The following is a 24081-nucleotide window of genomic DNA, read 5'->3' on the forward strand; positions in this document are numbered from 1 at the left end:
TGAGCGGCGCGACGCGCGGGCCGCCTCCTCGCTGCGTGCGGCCGAGGCGAAGGAAGCCGCGGGCTGCCGAGCGCGGCTGCTGCCGCCGCCTCTCGAGCCGCCGCTAGGCACAGGGGGGGCTGCCCAGCCCACGACGCCCTGGGGTAAGAGACCCGCCGGCCGGGGGGGGGGCTGCTGCGGGCCGGGGGGGGCGCCAGGGGCCGCGCAGAGAGAGGGGCTGCCGGGCTAGGAGATCGGGGGGGGGCTCCGGTGCCGGGAAGGGGGAGCGGAGCGAGGCTGCGGGGTGGGCGTCGCGTCTGCGGCTCTTTCAGGAGCTCCGGCTCGCTCCGCTTTGATTCGAAGCGAACTGCTCCCCTTTGTAGACAGGCTGGACACCCCCAGGCAGGGGGCGCTAGTCTGCGCTGGGGAGGCCATGGCTGCCTTTTAACGGCGTTTTGGAAACACGCCCGGCCCGGCCCGGCCCCGAAACGGCGCCTGGCACACGCTCCCGGGAAAGGGGGGTGGGGATGGGCCGGGGAGTTGCTGCTGTTTCTTGGCTCTGCCTGTGGCTGTGGGTGGTGCGGCTGCCTCCCCCGAGCCTCGCCCCGCAGTTTCCATCATATGCGGGGTTTACAGGTTGGTGCAAAGGCTCTCCGCATCCCCGCCGTACGCATTGTTCCGGCACCCCTGCCCCAGAGAAGGTTGGGAACCTATCAGAAGCAAACTAAAACGGTTTGGGCTTGTTTTCCCTCTCTGTCGCCAGCCCCGGGAGGCCCGTGCCAGGGCCATCTTTGGTAGGAAAATGGTGACTCGGTTAGAAGGGCAGGGTGTGGGTGAGCTCGGAGTGTTCTCCGTGGGGTATTAAGTCAATTCAAAGTGTTTTGTGAGCAGTTAGCACATGAGTTCCTAGACAAATGTTTAGGGGGAAATGGTTGAATTGCAAAAAAACCAAAAAACCCTCCAACCTTTTATGCATATTTCATGTTGTTCGGGAGATCAAGTTCAAGTTGGCATCAGATTTATTTGTGAGTAGTTTCTGTATAGTCATTCACTTGAAAACTACCTAGCCACCCAAGACAAAATGAATCTCTGAGGAACAGAGACCTCAGTCTTATTTCTGTGTATGGAACCAAATGATATGAAATACAGACCACCACCCTTTCAGCCACTTCAAGGGGCAAGATCAACGTAGATAGTGAAGGGGAGCGCTCTGCTGTACCAGGGCCCTAGTGACCTTATATTATTGTAGCACTTAGGCTCTCTGGTCATGGACCAGGTCCTGATTGTGCTAGGTGCTGTACAAACACAGAACAAAAAGAGGTTGTCCCAAAGAGATTACAGTTCAACTACCTTGCTCCTCATTTCTCCACATCATTCCTACCAATCACATGTTGATCCAGACCCATGGAAAGAGAGTGATCTACTCCTTTGCTGCCGTAGCAGCCTCTTGGACAGCAGTACCAGATGTTTGTGCAGGGAAAGGGAGTTAATCGCCAGTACTCATGGTGGACCTTTCAGGGGTATTTTTCTCCCCTGTGTCATGGTTCTTTTGTTTAGATTAGAAAAAATGGACATTTCGGATTAACTTAGCTAACTCAATCACCTGAAATCGAGCTAAAGGTGTTGACCACTTTTCATAGTGTAGATACAAGGTGAGTAACTAGTGTTAGTTAAGCCAGACTTAAAATTGACCTTCCAAATCAAGCTTTAGTGTTCAGTTTAGGATGTGAGTAACTGGGAATGAGCCAACTGAATTATGAAAGGTTAAACAAGAGGGATAGGTAGCAGGCAGAAACTGAATATAGGTAAGGAATGAAGACAGCCAGTGAGAAAGGTTTGAGGGCAAGCAGGGAATGGGGTGTAGTGAAAATGTAGATTGAAAGGGTAAGTGGCAACTAAGAATAAGCAGTGAAGCATGGAAATTGTTAGCCACTCACCCACAACACACATCTGTATTAAATTATTAATATAACTCCATTGCAGTGTATTCATATCAGTGACATCTAGCCAGTTGTGTATTCGGAAGCCCTTTGATATACAGTGACTAAATCCAGATTGATGGCATTGAAACAATTTGGTGCTGTGTTAAAACATATCTTTATTCACTAATCTATCAGAGCTTCTCCTTTATAAAATAAGTACTTTTTTACTTACCATATATTTATTTTAGTGCCTGCTGTTTTTGATTAAGATATTTATTGTTAAATCAGGATTATAATTTATGATAGAACATCAAGCTTTGTGTATGTTTGATTAACTACTAAACAGTGAAACTAAATGGCTCTTGATTGTGTGAAAGATCCTCTGTTCTTTGTATATGCCCCTGGATTGAATTGGGGAATCCCCCCAAAACTCTGGATACAAATAATACTTTTTTTTTATTTAAAAAATAACTCTTAATTTTAAATGATATTCTGTATTTAAATAATTTTTATTTACATATTGGTATTTATTTAATTTCTTCCCATTTTATAGTGTTAAATTGCTCAAGTGGATATGTTGTACTTGTTTTTTAATGAGTTTCCTAACTGCTAGTAGAATTTTAGTTTACATAGAATTTTTTTTTCTACTAAAAGGTTCGTATATGCTGAACAAGACAAATCTAGGGCCTCATTAACATCCTTACCATAAGAACAATACAAGCTCATTCTAAGTTCCTTGGGACAGGGACTTTTTATTATGTATTTGTACAGTGCCTACCAGAATGGGGTCCTGGTTTATAATTGGGGTCCATAAACTATTTTAATAACATAAATAATGAAGTCAAACACCTTGTATTTGCAACCATATCGTCTACCGATATACTGAACTTCCAGAAGTGAAGGAAGCTGAAATTCTTTGACCAAGCTGTATTCGTCCAATTTTAGGTGCATGTGTCTCATTGACTTCAGTCACTTATGTGCTTTTAAAAAATCCCACCTTCAAGTGTTTAAGGTACAGGTATAGGAGCCTAACTTTAGGCTCTTTTTTTTTTTTTTTTTTTTTTGGAAATATTGGCGTGTGTGTATTGTTAATATATTGAAAGTCTAAACATCTTATTGTTAACACTGAAGTGGTTTTGTTTTGAAGTGATAAAGATTTCATGCCACTAAGAAGTTTTTGATAAAAAAACAATTTTAGCTCTTGATGCTCCGTATACCTGTGTACATACTTTAAGTGTATTTGTGTGAGTAAAGTAACATAGCTGTTTTGGGGGTTTGCAGGATCAGGCCCTTAATTTTAATACTTTAAAAAACATTTTTTTTTGCGTACAGCAGATTTACAACATTTAAATAAGATTCCCTAATCAGTAGTGGCAATTAAGAAAACCCACACATTTATACTTTAATTTATTATAAAGTTTAATGTTGCAATAGCATAACTTCACACGAATGTCACAATTTTCAACTTGATTTAAATCACTCCACCTTGCCAAACCCTTAAAGTTGGTTTAAAGGAATTACATGAGAAAAACAAAAAGGATTTGGCTTCTACTCCAGCAAATACAGTATTTTCAGTTGCTTTTTCTTATTTCAGTGCTGATTGGAGGTTCCAGAAATTGACTGCCTGCCGGAAATCATGAGGTCACAGTACGTCACAGTGCCTATAGTAACTATCCTGCTGTTCTTATTATGGATTCCACCATCAATGGGCTGCAATAAGGCTCTCTGTGCTAGCGATGTCAGTAAATGTCTGATACAGGTATTTCCTTTCTTTACCCTAAAGACTTAAAAACAAATTCTGAAACTATGTCTTTCAAATAGATTCAGCGATTTAAATAAACAATATCCAATGATACTGAAATATGCTGAAATAAAAAACAAACTTTATTTTGCTTAGCTGCTTATTAGTACTTTGAACGGCAGCTGAATCCTCATTCTCTTTATAAGCAATTATATTTCTGACGTATTTTCTCTAATTTTATTGCTAAGAATGGTTTCATGAAAACATTAATTCCAAATTTAAACACTAACACAAAACAAGAGTTCATTTGACTCCTGTACGTTATAAAGCCGATGAAGGTGGATTCCTTTGTTTGTGACAGAAGAGGGAGGGGATGTGGTTAGTATTTTTTCTGAAATCTGTACTACTAACAAAAGATTCTAATTTCATCTGGGTTATAACAGGTACCAGTCACGCTTTTAATAATCCTAGTAGCAAAGAAGAGAACTACAGAAAACCTACATCCGAATTAAGTTTGCTTCTTTAAATTAGGATGCTTTCAGTGTTTTCCATGAGGCTTCTAAAGCTCTTTAAACCTGTCTCATGTAGACATGGAAACTTCTTCAGGTTCCTAGATGTATGAGGAAATCTTTAAATTTTGCTTTGTGACAGCTGTAGAAATAAATATGGCAGCTGGAAATGATGGCCAAGAATTCTTAATGTGCACCTCAGCTCAGGATGATGTACTAGCATCAGAAATTGCAGGCCGTGGAGCACAATGCTTTTTCTACAATTAACCTCAGGTTTTAGATGAGTGAAGTTAGGAAATGAGGGAGAGGAGAGAGAAAATGTCACATCTGCAATGTATTTTGTCTGTTTACTTAAAGTATGCTATAGTCTTAAAAGTGACTAAAAACAACATTAAGAGTTTCCAACTTTGTTTCATTGACTTCCATATAAAATTTGCACAGTTTACAAATAAAAACCTTTGCCAAACATGCATGTTCGCCCTGGGATCTGAAAACCAAACTGGTTTTTTTGGCTCCTGCGTTGCCTCTATTACTGTAAGTTGCTGCATCTGGAAACTACTTAATAATTCTGTGGATAATGGATGAGCTAGAAAAGTGCTAACAGGAGTGGGATTTGGTTTTGTTTAAAGTAAAAAATGTACTTTTGGAAGTAGAGCTACCAGATGGGACTCAATGTCTACAGGGAGCTGATGTGTTGTAAGAATCATTTTTATTGTCTCATTTCTGAGTAACTGCACTTGAAACCTCTTTAAAAGGAGTATACCAATTATAATTTTAAAATGTACAGTGCATTTGAAATCTAGTTACTGTCAAGTTCTCTAACACCTTATTTGTTTTGGGAATAATTGGTAGGATAAAACAGTTTAAAATGCCTACTTAGTAAATATCCGGATACTCACAGGCATTGAGCACTTATGCCTCTTACTGATGGTGATTGGAATTGCAGGTGCTTAGCATCCCTGCAAATAGAACCATAAAATTGAAAGAACTTCAGTTTCAAAGACTTGTGACGTAGAGAACCATAGCAAATGCTTATATGCATTGTCTTGAATTGACACTGTCATCTACTGAGATAGATCTCCTTTTTAAAAGTTTACATTTCATAGTTTGTAATACCTTCTTAGGCCTTGTGCAAATTGGGGATATGCGTGAGTTACAGCGATTGGTGTAGCTATGTTCTCCAGCCCAGAGAGGCCTAGTTGCTGTTTGCACTAGTGGAGGTCAACCCTGCTTGAAACAGGGTTAAGCTCCCTCTGTACAAATAACAGCTCTGCCTTTCTGCACTAGAGTTAGCACCAGTGCAGCTACAATGATGGGTATTGAGAGCAAATTCCAAGTCTAGACAAGGCCTTATATTAGAAAATAAGACTTTTTTCCCCTTCCTGTTGTCCATTTAAGTTGTCAAACACTGATTTCTCTCTCTCAAGCATTCATCTGGTTTTAATGGAGTACATAGGGATACTGTTGAGCTTTAGAGGCCCAACATCTAACCTACCTTTATGTTTCTTTTAAATTCACATGATCATCTCTATCCCTTTAAAATATCTCCCTAAAATGAAGAATGCAAAATATGTGCAATTGTACTGAGACCCTACAGTAATTTAGGGTGTCTCTACAACTGAGGAATACGTGGTCTGTTCATCTACTCTGCTTGTCTGCTTTCATCTTATGAACAGGAATGATGTGCTTCAGTAAAAGGTAGGAACAGTGAAGGGATAACCTGGGTGCAAACCTAAAACAGCTCATGAATAGAATAACTCTTAAAGTCTTGACTGTCCCTCTAAGGCATTATACCGTCTTTTATTTGCTTCTGTGCTTCCGTAGCACAAGCACTTAAGATATAAGCATAGCTCTGGGACTAGTGTTTGAAAGCTAAGTGAAATATGTATTATTTCTGACTGAGCCCTGAGTCTAAGGATGCGGCGGGTGGTGGTTGTAACTTTACATTTTCTTAAAATTTTCTTGGTAATGGAATTGTGAACTTAAATAAGTAAAACTACTAGATACTGAATCTGGAATATAAAGGATTTTCCCTATCAAAGTAGAACAGCCGTAAAATAGGTAAAACTTGTGGTCTGGAATATGGATAATGTCTCTTTAATATTACTGTGGTACTGCTGCAGCATGTGAATATTTGTCATTTTTATGTTCAGATAGTGAGGCCACCTGGACTGAAGAAATACTGAAACAAAACACATGCTCTCTCTCATATGTAGCCCACAGTTATGTAAATATTTTTGCCAGCATGACTGGAAGGCAGTACAGTCATTACTACCACTCCTTACAAACTGCAGTGCTTAAGGGTGGTCCCCACATAAATATTTATTTAGTTAGAACCATAACAGAAAAGAGCATGAGATCAACAACTTCATATTCATAAAGCTTTTCTTGTATATTTCAAGTACAGTTGCTTCATTTGTGCCCTTGGTTTGCTGGCTAGAATTCTGTATCCCTTTAGTCTTTCCTCTAAACAAACATAATAAATTAAGTTGGGACTTCTATCTCAAATGTTTAGAAGACACAAAGATTTAACAGTCTCATGTCTGAGGAATTGAGGGTTAGCTTTTATGTGTGTGAATGTGTGTGCAGGGCTGTTTTGTTTTTTAAGAAAATAAGCAGTGCAAGACCATGAAGCTAGATTTCTGCAGTCATGCATGTACCTTAGTTAGCCAGCTGTTACTATTACTGGAAGTTCCTTCCCATGTTGATGAAATTTTAGTGGAGTCAGCAATTGAAGTCATAAGATGCTAAAGCAACCAACTTCTTTTTCAGGGAGTGGGAGTTAGAATCATAGAATCATAGAATATCAGGGTTGGAAGGGACCTCAGGAGGTCATCTAGTCCAACCCCCTGCTCAAAGCAGGACCAATCCCTAATTAAATTATCCCAGCCAGGGCTTTGTCAAGCCTGACGTTAAAAACTTCTAAGGAAGGAGATTCTACCACCTCCCTAGGTAACACATCCCAGTGTTTCACCACCCTCCTAGTGAAAAAGCTTTTCCTAATTTCCAACCTAAACCTCCCCCACTGCAACTTGAAACCATTACTCCTTGTCCTGTCCTCTTCTACCACTGAGAATAGTCTAGAACCATCCTCTCTGGAACCACCTCTCAGGTAGTTGAAAGCAGCTATCAAATCCCCCCTCATTCTTCTCTTCTGCAGACTAAACAATCCCAGTTCCCTCAGCCTCTCCTCATAAGTCATGTGTTCCAGACCCCTAATCATTTTTGTTGCCCTTCGCTGGACTCTCTCCAATTTATCCACATCCTTCTTGCAGTGTGGGGCCCAAAACTGGACACAGTACTCCAGATGAGGCCTCACCAATGTCGAATAGAGGGGGACGATCACGTCCCTCGATCTGCTCGCTATGCCCCTACTTATACATCCCAAAATACCATTGGCCTTCTTGGCAACAAGGGCACACTGCTGACTCATATCCAGCTTCTCGTCCGCTGTCACCCCTAGGTCCTTTTCCGCAGAACTGCTGCCTAGCCATTCGGTCCCTAGTCTGTAGCTGTGCATTGGATTCTTCCGTCCCAAGGGCAGGACCCTGCACTTATCCTTATTGAACCTCATCAGATTTCTTTTGGCCCAATCCTCCAATTTGTCTAGGTCCCTCTGTATCCCATCCCTGCCCTCCAGCATATCTACCACTCCTCCCAGTTTAGTATCATCCACAAATTTGCTGAGAGTGCAATCCACACCATCCTCCAGATCATTTATGAAGATATTGAACAAAACCGGCCCCAGGACCGACCCCTGGGGCACTCCACTTGACACCGGCTGCCAACTAGATATGGAGCCATTGATCACTACCCGTTGAGCCCGACAATCTAGCCAACTTTCTACCCACCTTATAGTGCATTCATCCAGCCCATATTTCTTGAACTTGCTGACAAGAATACTGTGGGAGAACGTGTCAAAAGCTTTGCTAAAGTCAAGAAACAATACATCCACTGCTTTCCCTTCATCCACAGAACCAGTAATCTCATCATAGAAGGCGATTAGATTAGTCAGGCATGACCTTCCCTTGGTGAATCCATGCTGACTGTTCCTGATCACTTTCCTCTCATGTAAGTGCTTCAGGATTGATTCTTTGAGGACCTGCTCCATGATTTTTCCAGGGACTGAGGTGAGGCTGACTGGCCTGTAGTTCCCAGGATCCTCCTTCTTCCCTTTTTTAAAGATTGGCACTACATTAGCCTTTTTCCAGTCATCCGGGGCTTCCCCCGTTCGCCACGAGTTTTCAAAGATAATGGCCAATGGCTCTGCAATCACAGCCGCCAATTCCTTTAGCACTCTTGGATGCAACTCGTCCGGCTCCATGGACTTGTGCACATCCAGCTTTTCTAAATAGTCCCACCTCTTTCTCCACAGAGGGCTGGTCATCTATTCCCCATGTTGTGATGCCCAGCGCAGCAGTCTGGGAGCTGACCTTGTTTGTGAAGACAGAGGCAAAAAAAGCATTGAGTACATTAGCTTTTTCCACATCCTCTGTCACTAGGTTGCCTCCCTCATTCATTAAGGGGCCCACACTTTCCTTGGCTTTCTTCTTGTTGCCAACATACCTGAAGAAACCCTTCTTGTTACTCTTGACATCTCTCACTAGCTGCAGCTCCAGGTGCGATTTGGCCCTCCTGATTTCATTCCTACATGCCCAAGCAATATTTTTATACTCTTCCCTGGTCATATGTCCAACCTTCCACTTCTTGTAAGCTTCTTTTTTGTGCTTAAGATCAGCAAGGATTTCACTGTGAAGCCAAGCTGGTCGCCTGCCATATTTACTATTCTTTCTATACATCGGGATGGTTTGTCCCTGTAACCTCAATCAGGATTCTTTAAAATACAGCCAGCTCTCCTGGACTCCTTTCCCCTTCATGTTAGTCCCCCAGGGGATCCTACCCATCTGTTCCCTGAGGGAGTCAAAGTCTGCTTTCCTGAAGTCCAGGGTCCATATCCTGCTGCTTACCTTTCTTCCCTGTGTCAGGATCCTGAACTCAACCAACTCATGGTCACTGCCTCCCAGATTCCCATCCACTTTTGCTTCCCCCACTAATTCTTCCCGGTTTGTGAGCAGCAGGTCAAGAGCATGAAGTGGCTGCATAGAAACCCTCTTAAATGTTTCTCTTTAGTTGTGGGTGTGCACCATAATCCTTGTAGACTACACAAAAAATGGTTTCCTTCTGCTGCCTTTTACTGTAAAAGTGAGAGGTAGTAGTGCCTGGATGAATCACAGAATCCAATTAACAGAATGCTCAGTCCAGAACTCCTTTTGTCTTAGGTAGAGGCTGGTGATTAACTTATCCTTAGCTATATTAATGGAAGGGTGTGTTCACAGCCATCAATCTCAATGAGGTCTATGATTCATCCAGTCATTAGTACCTCTCTCACTTTAAAGTACAAGGCAGCAAAAGAAAACTGTTTTTTGGTGGGCCTGTAAATCAGGACCCGCTCTGTCAAATGATTCCAATCTTGAAAGACTAATGCCACCATGCACACCCAAAAAGTGCACCAGATTTGAAAGCAGTCAAATTAACCTTTCAGATTTTAGAGCATGTACAAGAGTTGAGCTTTCAAGCATATAAAATGGTGGAAATGGAAGCCCTCTAGTTATTTTTCTGTACTGGTGTATGCACAATGTACACAAAATGTACATTTTCTTAAACACTGTTCTCAATTTGCATTTCACAAAGTTTTAGTGGGTGCCAGGCCCTACCTTGGGTAAAAGTTGACAGATAAAGACCATTTTGACCCACATCATATCAGTAATTTGATCCCTAGCTCTGTGCAAAAAAAAAAAAAACCACCCACCTAGAAACTTCTGAAAAAATTCAGTTTTTTCAGGACTTATATCTTCCCAACCCATAGCTCGAATTACCCCAATTTGGGTCATCAACCTTACACTGCACCCTCCTGAGGTGCACTGAATTTCAAAGGAATACTACTAAGCATGTCAACTTTAGAGGCCATGTCTACACTAAAAAGTTAAATTGACCCAGCTATGTTGCTCAGAAATATGAAAAATTCACACCCCTGAGTGACGTAGTTACGCTCTCTTAACTCCCGGTGCAGACGACGCTAGACCAACAGATGAATTCTTCTGTCAACCTAGCTACTGCCTCTCGGGGAGGTGAATTAACTACACTGACAGGAGAACTCTTCCCATCTCTGTAGCTAGTGTCTATGCTGAAGCACTACAGTGGCACAGTTGCATCTGTGCTGATCTAGCTTTTTAAGTAGACAAGCCCTTAAAAAGGACAACCTTTAAACAGAACTTGTGATGTCATGCAACCTTGACTATATCGCACTGTAGCATCGATATAACAAGGCTTCAGGACAGGAGCAATTACAACAAAAACTTATACGGTTCTCATCTCAGGACCCTGGTTCAGAACTCCCAAACTTAAAGTTGGTAACTCCAAGTCTGGTGAGGCTGGTTTCCTTAAGTCTGAGAGAAACCACCACCAAATACAGACTACATGGCCTGTACTCCCCCCACCACTCTCCCTTGCTTAGCTTCCTCTTCCTGTTTATATAGGTCAGCCCTAGAGCAGGGTAAGGTCTTATTCATTACACTCCAGACTGTTCCAGCTATAAGCTCCAGTCTGCCCTTTAGCGAAGTAGTACACGCCTTCACACACTTCAGTACACAGAACAAGCCTTTGAAACTAGAAACTTCTCTGATAGGGGTTTTCCCACAATCACTCTGCAACGAACAGGTTTCAGAGGCAGGAGCCATTCTGGGTCCTAGAGTTTGGAGGGGTGTGGGAATTTGGGTAAAGACATGCATATTAAATTATGATATTAGCATTAAACACTAACTCTGAACATAGGAGCAGACCCTTTAAAAACTTGAGTATTTTCCCTCCTCCCTGCCCCTGCTCCCCAGGCACTTTAACAAAAGAAACATGTTTCACTTTTGTCTTCATTGGTAAGATCTACCAGAGCTTAAGCAGATGTATAGAATTACTTTGAACTCGGTACTGAAATGCACTATTTCTTAATGACTGCTGTAGCTAGGAGACAAAATATGTTATAATTCAAACTTAGACTAAAGATCTTTCCTTGAGAAAGGAGTTTATTATATCAAGAAATGAAAAGAGTTTATTGTCAACTCAACTCTGCATGCCTGAAACAACCATGGCTGGTATAATTTCATTCTGTTTTAAGATGTATTTTTCAATGAAGATGATTTGCTGTTTTTTTTTTTTTGCTTAAGCACTTAAATCAGCTATAAAGGATTTTTAAGTCTTTTCAGCACTGTAATACTGAATAAAGAATATTTTGTAACTTTTTTTTTTTTTTTTTGCTATGCCACAAATAAACTTTGGATATGTTTATATGTTGTAGGTCTAGTACATAATAAAATTGGGTTAACAAAATAATTTTCATCTGGTTTCTCGCAACAGATTTTTCTCATATTAAATTATGTGGGGGGGGGGGGAGAAAAAGCATTCGCTTCTTCAGCTGTTGCCAATACCCTGAGATCATGTTTCTCACTGAACTCAGAAATTGAAGTCTGTAATAGAGGATATTTAATATCTGCATCTCTCAAAGCCTTTGTGGAAAGACACAGGCTTTCCAGTTATTTACTAGGGCCGAGTGTACACTACAAAGTTAGGTTGACATAAGTTGCCTTGCATTGATCTATTTGTGCATGTGTCTACACTCCAGTTTGTCTCTGGCTGACATGAGCACCTCGATACAGCAGTGTAGTAAAACCACCTCCCCAAATGGTGTGGAGCCACGGTCAATCTATTGAGGTTGATGCAGTGTGAGTGTAGACAGTGTGTGACCTGTGTCAACCCTAACAATCCTCTAGTGGCTGTCCCACAATGCCCTGTTCCCTGCAACAGTGCCTGATCTGGTCACAAATGTAAGCTTTACTGCCCAGACACCCGAGACTGGGAGCCACCATTCCACCTTTATAAAACCACCTGTGTGTTTTTGAAATGCCTTTTCCTGATTGCCCACCTTGGTGAGCACAGTTAGCAGCTCACCCTTGTGTGCAACTGCCCAGCTGACCACGCACTAGATGCACTTCTCCCTGGAGTAGACCATTGATATTGGATCTCCTGGGCCTATGCGGAGAAGAGGCTGTGCAAGCACAGCTATGGACCAGCAGGGGAAAGTGGACATCTGTGAAAAGATTGCACAGAAGGTGCAGTAAAGGGGTACAACAGAGATCAGCAGCAGAGCTGTGTGAAAGCAAAGGAACTTGGCCAGGGCTACCACAAGGCCAGGGAGGCCAACGATAGATCTGGTGGTACCCTGCAGACCTGCTGCTTTTACAACAAACTTCATGCCATACTGGGTGGAGACCCCACCAGAACCCTGCAGAGCACTGTGGATACCTCAGAGGCGCTTGAGAAAGAGGTCCCTGCCATGAACAGCGAGAGAGAAGAGGAAGGAGATGCAGCAGGGGACTGCAGCTATGCTGCGAGCCAGGATCTGTTCAAAACTCTCTGCCACTGCCTAGCCAGTCCCTCTTGCTGAGCATGGAGGAGTTTGATGAAAGGAAAGGGACCTTGGATAAATGTATGCATTCATTTTCCCTTACAATGTTTAAATTTAAGGGTGGGGCCCAGCCCAACACCAAGTTACCAAGACGCAGGTATCTACTCTTCATTGTTTTACTCGTACAAGAAGAGGTAGAGGTACAACAGAGACAAATTTTGTGTCTGCTTTGTATTCCCTTCTTGGGTTATATGGGGAGGAATGCAATTATCCCGTTTATGCTCCAGAGAGGTTGATGAAACGTTCATGGAAATACTCTGCAATCCTCTCCCAAAGGTTTCTAGGGATAGCTGCCTTATTTCTTCCTCTGCAGTAGGACACTTTCCCTTGATGCCCTGCAATGAGTTCGGCTGGCACCATTGCAGTAAACAGGCTAGCAGCATGTGGGACTGGACGTCTTTGGGACATCAGTAGGAGCTGTATTCTCTGTGCCTTTGTGACCCTCAGGTGCTAGATACCAGCTAAAATCACTGCTGCCTGGGGAAAATAGTTCCCCTGGTAGGCCATGCCCACAATGGCTGGGGTTGAAGTGCCGTGCAGAGGCACTCCAAAGCTAAAATGTTAATCAGCATGTCTTCTTAAAAGTGTTGATAAGAATAAAGGAAGGTCGTTGTAAAACATATCTTTCCCTTTCGATTGTGACTGTAATTTCAATGGCACATCAGCCTGTTTTTATCAGTAGCTTCTGGCGTTGCAGCTTTGAGGGGTGCCCCAATCCACATCTGCAGAATGCCTGACGCTGGTGTAGAGGAAAAAGAAGTGGACAAGGGAGGACATAAGAATGGATATACTGGGTCAGATCAAATGCCCATGTAGCCTAGTATCCTGTCTTCTAACAGTGGCCAGTGCCAGGTACCCCAGAGTGAATGAACAGAACAGGTAATTGTCAAGTGATCCATCCCCTGTCACCCATTCCAAGCATCTGGCAAACAGAGGCTAGGGAGACACCATGCCTGCCCATCCTGGCCAATAGCCATTGATGGACCAATCCTCCATGAACTTATCTAGTTCTTTTTTGAACCCTGACACGTTCTGCGAGATCCTGCAAGCCAACGCTGCATTGAATCGTGAGCAAAGGACTTGGAGGGCCACCACTGACTGACGGCATGGAGGAGAAAAGAGAGGACGAGGCAGGTTCAGAAGTCCCAGCAGGGCCAGGAGAGGGAAATGCACCAGGGTTTTTTCAGGCAGCAAACACAAATGCTGCAGATTATGGTTGACCCACAGGTCCAAAAATCCACCCTTTGCAGTCCTTGGAGAGCTCCCCAACATACCACGTGGGATCACAGGCTGCATTCCTACCCCTACCACTCTGCACCTGGGGACAGCAAGGAAAACCACAGCTTCACATACGCTGACCTGTGAGAACCACCACTGGAGTTTGTAGTAGCCACAACTGAATACATTATTGCACTGAAATGGATAGAAATGTTTACTGCCTTTCCAATTGTAAAGTTAATTTATGTTAAAAATGTGTATTTTTTAATACACTGTCTCTATTTTGCATGTTGTTTTTCTGCCCTTTTTTCCCCGCTCAATAAAGTTCTATTTTTGAGAATAAAATTATTTTCATTAGTTCACAACTCATGTTGCAGAATGCATAGCAGTACTCAAAGCAAACTTCTAAATGTACAGCAAACAACATAATTCTTAGCTTCAGGAACACACCTAGTTGTATTTACAAATATACAGCTAGCACGACACACTTCTTAGCAGCACCCAAAATTCCAGGCTCAGAGGACAGTCCAGCAGAGAACACTACTGTGGCTGACCACTAAAGTGTTCTTTCAAAGCCCCCCTCAATTGCATAGCTTCACATCGGGCTCTTCTATTAGCCCTTAGGTCTCACTGATCCATCAGTGTTTGTATAACCACAGAAAAGTAGCCCTTTCTTTTTATGTACTTTGTGGCAAGGTGGGCTGTAGCATTGCTAACTCTCCAGGAATTAAGGATTAATCTTTAATTAAAGATTATATCATGTGATGAAATCTCCAGGAATATATCCAACCAAACTGGCAACCCTAGTGGGCTGGTGCCAAAATGGTGATATGTGTGCTGTCTATTGCCACACTGCACTCCGGGAACCCCATTGCTGCAAATCCATTCACTATGTCTTGCACGTTGCCAAGAGTCACGGTCCTTCATAGCAGGAGATGATTAATAGTCCACTATGGATTTTCCAACTCCAAAATGATTTCCCATTGACCAATAGCAATCTGGTGTTGCAAGCTTCCAGAATGCGATCCTCGCTCACTTCTCCACTATCAATGAAGATCTCATTCTGGTGTCCCTGCGCTGGAGGACTGGCATGAGTTCAGGGTGGCCTTTCACATCCAAAAGTTCTGTAGCCACTGCTTGTTGTCCAAAATCTGCATTAGGATGCGATCCTACAGTCAGTTTTCCTTTTCTTGGGCGCAAAAGCAGTGTTCTACTGTCTGCTGTGCTCTGTGAACACCATCACCAACCTTGAATTGTTTTTTCCTGTGTCCCTTAGCAAACTATCCTCAAAGAAATCATCATGTCCCCCATTGTTGCAGTACTTCCTGTGGGTCTGCAAATATGGAAGAATCAAGCATGCTGTAGTTGTAATGTTCATGAGAATAGCGCAGAGCTCTGCAGGCTCCTGGCTTCTGTTAGAGATGGATGACCGTGAAAAATGCCAAGCAGGTTTGTGGGATTTAAAAAATATACATGAAAATTATGGGATATGGATGGCATTGTGGGATAGAGAAAGTTGCATGCTGGAAACCTTGACCTTTAGGTCCCAGAGATCCCTGGGCACATCATTGCTTTCTCACAACACATTGAGAAAATTTCCCAAAAGGCAGGACAGTGGTGCATGACACACTGGGATATCTACCTGTGATGCACCACACTTTGCACTGATACAAGCACTCTTGGTGAGTACATCCAGTGCCGACACAAGCAGCCAACTATGCATGAGCGATATACAAACTTTGGCATCTGTACTCAGCGTAGCTTGTGTCAACCAAAGTCTGTAGTGTAGACATGACCTTTAAATCTTGTTCTTCAGAGCAGAAAAATCTTCACTGTGTGAACATGTCTCTTTCCCACTTCATGCTATATTTTTATGTTAAAAGACCTATTTTTGTCTAGCAAAATTTACTCTTTGATGTACCTTCAACAGTTCAGTTTGGAAAGTAGCCAAGCTTATGAGTAATATTTTTTCAACTATATCTTCCCAACCCCTCAGCTATCAATAAGGTACAGTTTTCATTCTGCTTTACTTCACCCAGGTCTCATGCTAGCTTGCTTTAAAAAGATTTACAAATATCCAGTGTGGATGAGTCAGTCTGAAAAACTGAAAGTGTAGGTTAGAAAAACATATATGGAAAAATGTACAGTTCCTGCCCTAAAGACAATTCCCTTTCCAAACTCTGAGGAGGCGGAGTAGGGAGCTGTGCATAGTACTAATTTACCTCTCCTTCTGTTTTTTCAAGTGGAAGAAGAAAAAGGTTTTAATGTTGATAAGCATTTTCCCTTAAAAAGGTTAAATTAACTTATTTAAATACTCTTCAGTATAACTGAGTGATCCTCTCCCAAGACAGTTGATACAGAAATTGTTAAGATGCTTCTTGGCACCACTAATTTTGGCAGAGGGTAAAGAATTAAAAATGTTTAGTGTTTTTCCACTCCATCATGTAAACAAGAGTTTTACTTATTTCAAAGTTTTAACTTATGACCTTGGAATTTGGAAGCGAAGGGTTGTAATGAGGAAGGGGAACTCAAGCTGAAGAAGAAACTTGTAGCAATAGTAGGTGTTAGGGGGCTTATTCCTTCACCCGCTTACTTCCCTGGTCCTTCTCGCATGAACAGAGAGCAACAATACCCGAAGTCCAAAGGTGCAAACAATTCAATGTTTATTGGGGTGAACTTCCAGCAAGCATGATTCCAGTTTCCTTCCTTAGTGTCCCCCTTACCTGTGGCCCTGTTCCCATTCCTGCCCTTAGCAGGACATGATTCCAATTTCCCCACCCCCATTCCCTGTTCCCATTTCCCACTCCCCCCTCCACACTTCCCGATTGACTGCAGACTATATTGTAAAACTTGAGTTCTGCTTAGCTATACCTTAACCAATCATTTTACTGAAATTTAACTAACCAATCGTAACATATTGTAACATGATTATGTAACCAATTATATCCCACCACCTTAATTAGTTTACACCCAGCAAAATTAATTATACAGCAGACAGAAACAATCACAGAGCCAGACAGAGATTATACAGACAAACAATAGGGAAATGGGGACTACAGTGACAGAACAACAAAGAAATGAGGATTTCACATCCCAGCTATTGATAAGTGAGTTCTTGCCAGACAGGATGCTATCAAACTAAGTTTCCTTTTACATCTTCTAGGCACTTCCCTTTCTCTGGAGGCGATAGGCATTATCAGGACAGGATTGTATTGTAAGGTGCCAATAGCACCTTATTTCAATGTGACTAGTTTGGAATGTGAGGATGTGACCGTTCGCTTCCCAGCTTATGGCTGCCTCTGCTGCTTAGCCAAAGGCCTTAGCCTAAGAACAGGGCCTCAGACTGTCACAGTAAGAGAATGCTCTTACACCGGCAGACAGTGATTTTGATTCTTTCTTTTATACCTCTGTAACTAGCCAAGTGATAAGAATACACCTAAATTCTTAGAGTATAGGCCTTTACAGACAGGCCTGAATATCTATATCCTAACCGTAGGGTGTTATCTGCTATGTGGTCCAGCCACTAAAGGTCCTAGCCACACTTTGTCAGTGGTTTGCACAACTTTTTGCTCAAAAGCAGAGAAATGTTGATGATCAGGGAATCTTGGGTTTTATTCCTGGTTCTGGAAGGGAGAATGGCCTAGTAGCGAGCACTGCCACAACACAGCTCTGGTACATGCCAAACCAACTTAATTTCCTTCTTGGACAGGTTTACTGGCCTAATGGATGAGGGGAGTCTACGGACATGATATATCTTGATTTTAGTAAAGCTTTTGACACAGCCCCACATGGCATTCTCATAAGCAAACAAGGGAAAGGTGGTTTAGATGAAATTACTATAAGGTGGGTACACAACTGGTTGAAAGCCTGTACTCCAATAGTATTATCAATGGTTCTCTGTCAAATGGGGACACGCCTAGGGGAGTCCTGCAAGCTCCGTTCCTGCGTACAGTATTGTTCAGTATTTTCATTAATGACTTGGATAATGAAGTAGAGTGTGTGTTCATAAAATTTTCAGATGACACCAAACTAGGTGGGGTTGCTAGCAGTTCAAAAGACAAGATTAGAATTCAAAACGACGTTGATAAATTGGAGAATCGGTTTGAAATCAACAAAATGAAATTCAGTTAAGACAAGTGCAAAGTACAACACATAGGAAGCAAAAATCACATGCACAACTACAAAATGGGGAGTAACTGCCTACATGGTAGTACTGCTGAAAACAATCTGGGGGTTATAGAGAATCACAAATTGAACAATGTGATGCAGTTTCAAAAAAGACTAACATAATTCTGGGCTGTATTAACAGGAGTGGCATATGTAAAACACAGGAGGTAATTGTCCCACTCGACTCTGCACTGGTGAGACCTCAGCTGAAGTACTCTGTCCAGTTCTGAGCACCATGCTTTAGGAAAACCAGTAAAAACTTCTTAACTTTAATTATAGTTAAGCACTGGAATAGACTTCCAAGGGAAGTTGTGGAATCCCTGTCATTGGAGGTTTTTAAGAACAGTTTAGACTAACACCTGTCAAGGATGGTCTTCTAGGCATACTTGGTCCTGCCTCAGTGCAGGGGGCTGGACCAGATGGCCTCTTGAGGTCCCTTCCAGACCTACATTTCTATAATTCTGTGATTGATTCTGAAAGGTAGTGTTGATGAATAGATGAGGCTTGGATCTGCCGTATTAAACGCTAGAATCTGGTCCCAGGTCTCTGTGATCTCTGTCTGCTACTGAAATAGCATAAAGGGAACATAAAGTGGTCAGGATGGCCCATGCTAGTATTTCTCCAGCACTTAGGTTACTGAGCCATTGTCCCTACGGGATGCCAGCCTTTCTAGCCCAAGAAGCTCTTCATAGGAAGACTTTTCAACAAGCACCCTAGCACTATCTCCATTGTTGCATAAAAATCAACAAAGCTATTAGATTATCTTCCTTCAAATTTCTTCTTAAAACCCACTTCTGATATGATACCAACAAAACACTGCGCAATGGCTAGGCAGACAGTATACTGTTACTGCTCTTTACTACACCAACCAGAAGAAATACTTCAAAGACACTCAGGCATAACTTGAAATAGTGCAACATTGAGGTTGACAACTGGGAGTCATCAACAGCAGGTAGATCATGCTGGCAAGCCAGAGACAATGATGGGGTTACCCAGTTTGAGATTAACCACCATATGGATCTTGAGGCAGAGAGGCTGAGTTGTAAACAGCGGCAGACTCAGCAGGTATAGATTATAATACCTTCCTCAGCATAAAGCTATCTATGCACTTCATGTGGGAAGGACTGCCACTTATGCATGGGTCTTTTTAACCACAACTGTACTCTCAAGGAGTTAAAGCATTCTCAATGTCATCTTCAGTCACAAAAAACAATAAAACTCCAATCATAATTGTCTCAACTATATTCTTGTGCTTCTGTATGTTTGTTGTATCCACTTGTTTTCTCTAGTCTTGTCCCTAAATGGTAAGTAAAGCCAACTGGAGAACAGAATTTCCTTCCTAGTACCAATTATGAATAAGAAGTTTTGTACGGATTTGGGATGAAAAGTCAAAAAAATTCTAGGGGTTTTTTTGGCAGGAGGAAGTATCTCAAATTTCTTTCTAGGAGAACAGAAATAGAATTTTTCTGCTTGCTGCCTAGAGAGCCTGGCAGCCTGGAAAGCTGTGGAACCAGGAAGCCCCAGCTCCCAATGTCCCAGCCACAGCCACAGATTTGGGGAATCTGGAAACCCGGGCTTCCCAGTAGCTCACCAGGCAAGGAGATGCAAAGCTTGGGAGCTTTCATTTACATTTTACCGATGGAAGACCGCATGTTTCCAGCAAAGTCAAAGTTTTCCATGGGGAAAATTTTGATTTTGCGGAAACTGCATTTTCTATTGGAAAATCATTCTGACATAAAATTCATGACCAGCTGTAATTGCAAACTCTTCGGGGCAAGGAGCATCTTTTAATTTTGTATGAACAGGGCCTAGCACAATGGGGCCCTGAGGCCTGAATGAGGCACCAGACACTATCACCGTAAGATTAACAAAAATCCTATTCTACAACAAATTCAACTTCAGAAGGATAAGAAAATGAACTATCTTCCAAAATCCTCTTTCTAACATTGTTTCTATAAAACTTATCTGTAATGAAGGTGAAACCAAATTGTTTGCCTAGAACTCTTGCTCCTCTGTCAGAGTTACAAAATTAACCTTCTTTCTGTAAATCCTCATAGTAGTAAGTGCTATGCAGGTATAGACCCCTTATGATGAAAACAAGTGACATCACTTCAGTATATACTGGCAGCCATTTTGTAAGGGGCTGGTCAACACTGTTAAAAGGACGCAATCTACTTGGGAGCAGGGAGAGATAAAAGTAACTTCAGGTATTGCCCTGACATTGAGTCCCCCCTTCCAATTTTTGTGGCTTTACTACATTTTCCTATTTCTTAAAATGTTTTTTCTCTGCCCTGTGGCTTTATTGAAAGACCCACATAGACAAGAAAAAATGACCATATCGGGAGAACCATGAAACTGAATCTCTAAAGTGCTGGCAGATGTGTAAAGTAAATTGGAAATATTTTTCTGATATTTCAGTTCTTGAGTTCTGAGTTTTTAAGACTAGGATTATTTTTTAAATTGATAGTGTTGCTTTAACAAATGGTGTTGAGACCAATAAAAAAAAGGCATGGAGAAGGGTTTCTTTATAGCTTTACATATGCTTTACATTGTTACCTTTATTGATGTTTCTACATCAGTTAATTTCCTAGTGTTCTTACCATGGTGGGTTATAGGCTTTGTAGTTCTTAATTCTGTAATACACAAGAAATGTAAATAAGCAAACAAAACCCTATGTACAGAATCTAATCGCTCAGTAATTTGACTTGAAATAGAAAATTAAGAAATATACACGGTAATTTTCATATAATGTCAAAGGGGACTGAACTGTCCTTTGCACTGCATTGGCTCTGCCTCGTACACTCAGGTAGATGGACCCCATATAGCCAGACCTGGTCTTATAGATGTACTCTTTTTTTCTTTCTTTTTGTTTCGGACCTTCTGCACAGTTAAACAGGGTGAAAATCCATTGATGTTGTGTGCATATTTGCATTTGCCCGTGTTGTGGTTTGCTGTGTTAGGAGAAGGGTGGGATGAAAGTGGAGAAGCAGTTTTACAGGAAAATGTCTGGGAATCTGAGCCTTAACTTATTGAAGTTCAGGGTGAAGGTACCCCCTATAATAACTGATACTCCCTTCTTCTCTCCCCCACCCCTTGTGTTTACACCTAACTGTAAATCAAAAGTGTATTGAAACTCATCCTTCTGCCATACCAGAAAATATATACAAGAATAGCTTGACCATTGAAAGGATGTGGCAAGCAAACTCCCCCTCCCCACAATATTTTCTTAACAAGATATGCTCAAGTAGCTCTGCAAAAGGGTTTGATGTTCCTTAACGATGACGGGTAAAGAATTTAAAAAACGGGTTTCTGCCCTCTCACTGCTTCTTTTAAAAGATAGCAAGAAGGCCCCACAGCTGTTCCAAGCTTGTTTTCTGTGTGCCTTTTTTTTTGTTTAACTCAGTAATTGATATTTCTGATGTTTCTGTCTGTCCTGGTTTTGCTGGAGTTGTCTTTGGAGGGGACCAGAGGAGCTTTCTCAGCCTTTATTGGAGGAGTGGCATTACTGAATTTTTTAACAGAAAGAACTTCCTTCCAAGTTGTTTGTTGAGGTTTGAATTAAATGCATTGTTATGAAAAACTAAGTCTTAGACCATCTGAAGTAAAGACCCTCCCCTCTCAGTTGTTCAGGTTTCACCTCGTGTTGTGATCTAATTTGATATGTGTTCTCCAACCAGCCAGCCCTTCAGTCATTCAGTAAAAGCAGGTTAGCTAAAACACAAGTTTCTAAAGTAAAATAAATAAATAAAATAAGCAGAACACTTTTTATTTTTCCAGGCTTCCTTTATACATCAAAGATGTTTCCATACTTAGAGACTCTGTAAGCACTTTTTCTTCAGTAGGGCAGCTCAACCATTGCTCCCCGGCTTAGGTGATGTGTCAAAAATGCTTGAGTCCTCTCCCCCAAAAAAGCACAACCCATTTTTCCTATGTAGGTCACCTTTAACTTTCTATTAACAAAAGAAAAAATAATGAATAAAAAATCCTTGTGATAAACTTTAATGTGCTCTTTGACTATTTAAATACTTTATTTCCATAACTAAATCGTAGTAGTGTGTTTGTGATAGCAAAAATAACACTGCCATCTGTAAAGGGAGGGGACAAGTTATATATCTCAATCATTATCAAAGGCTAGTCTTGACCACGTATCTGTCTTTTGTCTGTCTAACAAACAATATTGCTGTTAAAAATAGCATGTAGGGCAAGAAAGAGATATTTCTAAAAGTTTATTAAAATATGGTGACAATCTAGTGATCTCTTTAAATATTGTATAAGAAAACTTAGAAGTTGTACACAAATCTTGGGTTTAAGTGATTGCACCAAATGTGTTGCTATCAGAATCCATAGATGGATGCATCTGTGTACATTTCATAGGTTTATTGCCTATAGTTATTCGTTGTTTGCAGAAGTTACATTTAAGAAACCACACATTTCTGTTATGAAAAGAGAAAATCTCTTAGAACACCATGCCCAGGCTGCAAAAATATTCACTTAGCTCTGCAGAGAGTTTGTAAATCCAGGTATTCATGGGGGAAATGGTGGTACATTCCCTCCTACACATAATGATTTTGTGTTAAATGCTCAGTATCCCAGTTGTTGATAAAAATGATATCCTGACCTTAAAGAAACCTAAAATAGTAAATATCTTCCTTTGAAAATGCAAAGAAATAATGCTTGCTAGATGAAGAATTATCATAACTTATTAGTATTCTACATCTCAGAAAGCTCCAGCATAATGTGCTGTGTTTTCAGGAGCTGTGTCAATGCCGACCTGGGGAAGGAAACTGTTCCTGTTGCAAAGAGTGCATGCTTTGTCTAGGCACACTTTGGGATGAGTGCTGTGATTGTGTTGGTAAGTTCATTATTTATTATCTACTGCTACTGCTCATTGCATCATTTCTGTAATTAGATTGTAAATTCTTCAGGGCAGGATCTATATTAAATATTTTAATAGCACACTGTGGGAGCTGAATAGCTAATTATAAGCAAGTAGATATTACTGGGTCACCTGATGTACATTATCTGTGGTATTCCTGATTTTATTCAGTTAATGTCACGGTGACTGATTCTGTTTCAGATTATGGAAAACCCCTTAATTTGTCACCTGAGAGGAACTCAGTACACCAACAGTGTTCAATTATCACATTTTGTGATACAGTGGAAGGACTAACTACAAAGTGCCATTAGAAATATCATACAAACAGTGGCGCTTAAGGTTTGCTGTCTTGTGAACCCTGAGAGCTAGAAACAAATACTCAAAAACTTTACCAGATGCCTACTAGCCAGAAGAGTAAACTTACTATCCAGAAATGGGTATGGAAGATGAGGGTGAGTGTTCCACCAGTGAGGCTGAGGGGATAAAGCCCTGACAAGAAGCCCAGTGCTAGTAGCTAAGGCTTCTACTAGTGAGCGCTATTCCTGGACCCTGCTTAGGGATTCCATCTTCTGTATTATCCATATCCTTATAGGTGTCTGATGTATTAGAAGCTTCAACCCTCTTCTGGATGCTGGAAAGAAGAATAAGTTTCCTTTCTTTTCACTCTAGATCCTCCTGGCTGCTGTGAGAGGGGCAAGTCTCCATTGTTCTACCTTCCCCACAGTTTCTTTTTCATTGGTCCTCCCCTCTATTGAAGATAATGAATAGCTACAGCGCCTGACTCTTCTACTGCAGCTCGTAGCTTCCCAAGGAATAGCATGAAATGGATGTGATTGTTGGTTGTTCTGCTCTAGTCATTGGGTTCTGACTGCCCACTTTGAAACTGGCCAGTTAACTATCAAAACTTCACTTTGCTTGTAGTTTTGCCAAGTATCAGCAACAGCAGAGGCGCTGCAGTTGTTGGTAGGCAGACTCAAAAAGGGAACTATAACTAGACTTAAACTAGATTCATAGGTGGAAGATTATTTTTGCAACCAGGAGACTAGAAATTTAACTTTTTAAATGAAAGCTTCAGGTTTGCAGAAATTGATGACTGAGGCACCCATGCTCAGCAGGGGATGCTTTCAAATCAACATGAGAATGTTATTCCTGCA

At 41.6% G+C, this 24081-nt stretch overlaps 1 protein-coding gene across 1 annotated transcript in view; it reads left to right on the forward strand.

Annotated features, from left to right (window-relative positions):
* The first annotated feature begins 6 nt into the window (after positions 1-6).
* TWSG1 (twisted gastrulation BMP signaling modulator 1) overlaps positions 7-24081 on the forward strand; it is a 39363-nt gene continuing 15288 nt past the window's right edge. Inside the window, exons 1-3 of the mRNA XM_084621818.1 lie at positions 7-143; positions 3496-3660; positions 22804-22903. Coding sequence (XP_084477944.1) covers positions 3538-3660; positions 22804-22903 — 223 coding nt within the window. The 5' untranslated portion in view covers positions 7-143; positions 3496-3537. The remainder of the gene's footprint in view (positions 144-3495; positions 3661-22803; positions 22904-24081) is intronic.

This window comes from Lepidochelys olivacea, assembly GCF_965140295.1.
Source record: "Lepidochelys olivacea isolate rLepOli2 genome assembly, chromosome: 2".
NCBI lineage: Eukaryota > Metazoa > Chordata > Testudines > Cheloniidae > Lepidochelys > Lepidochelys olivacea.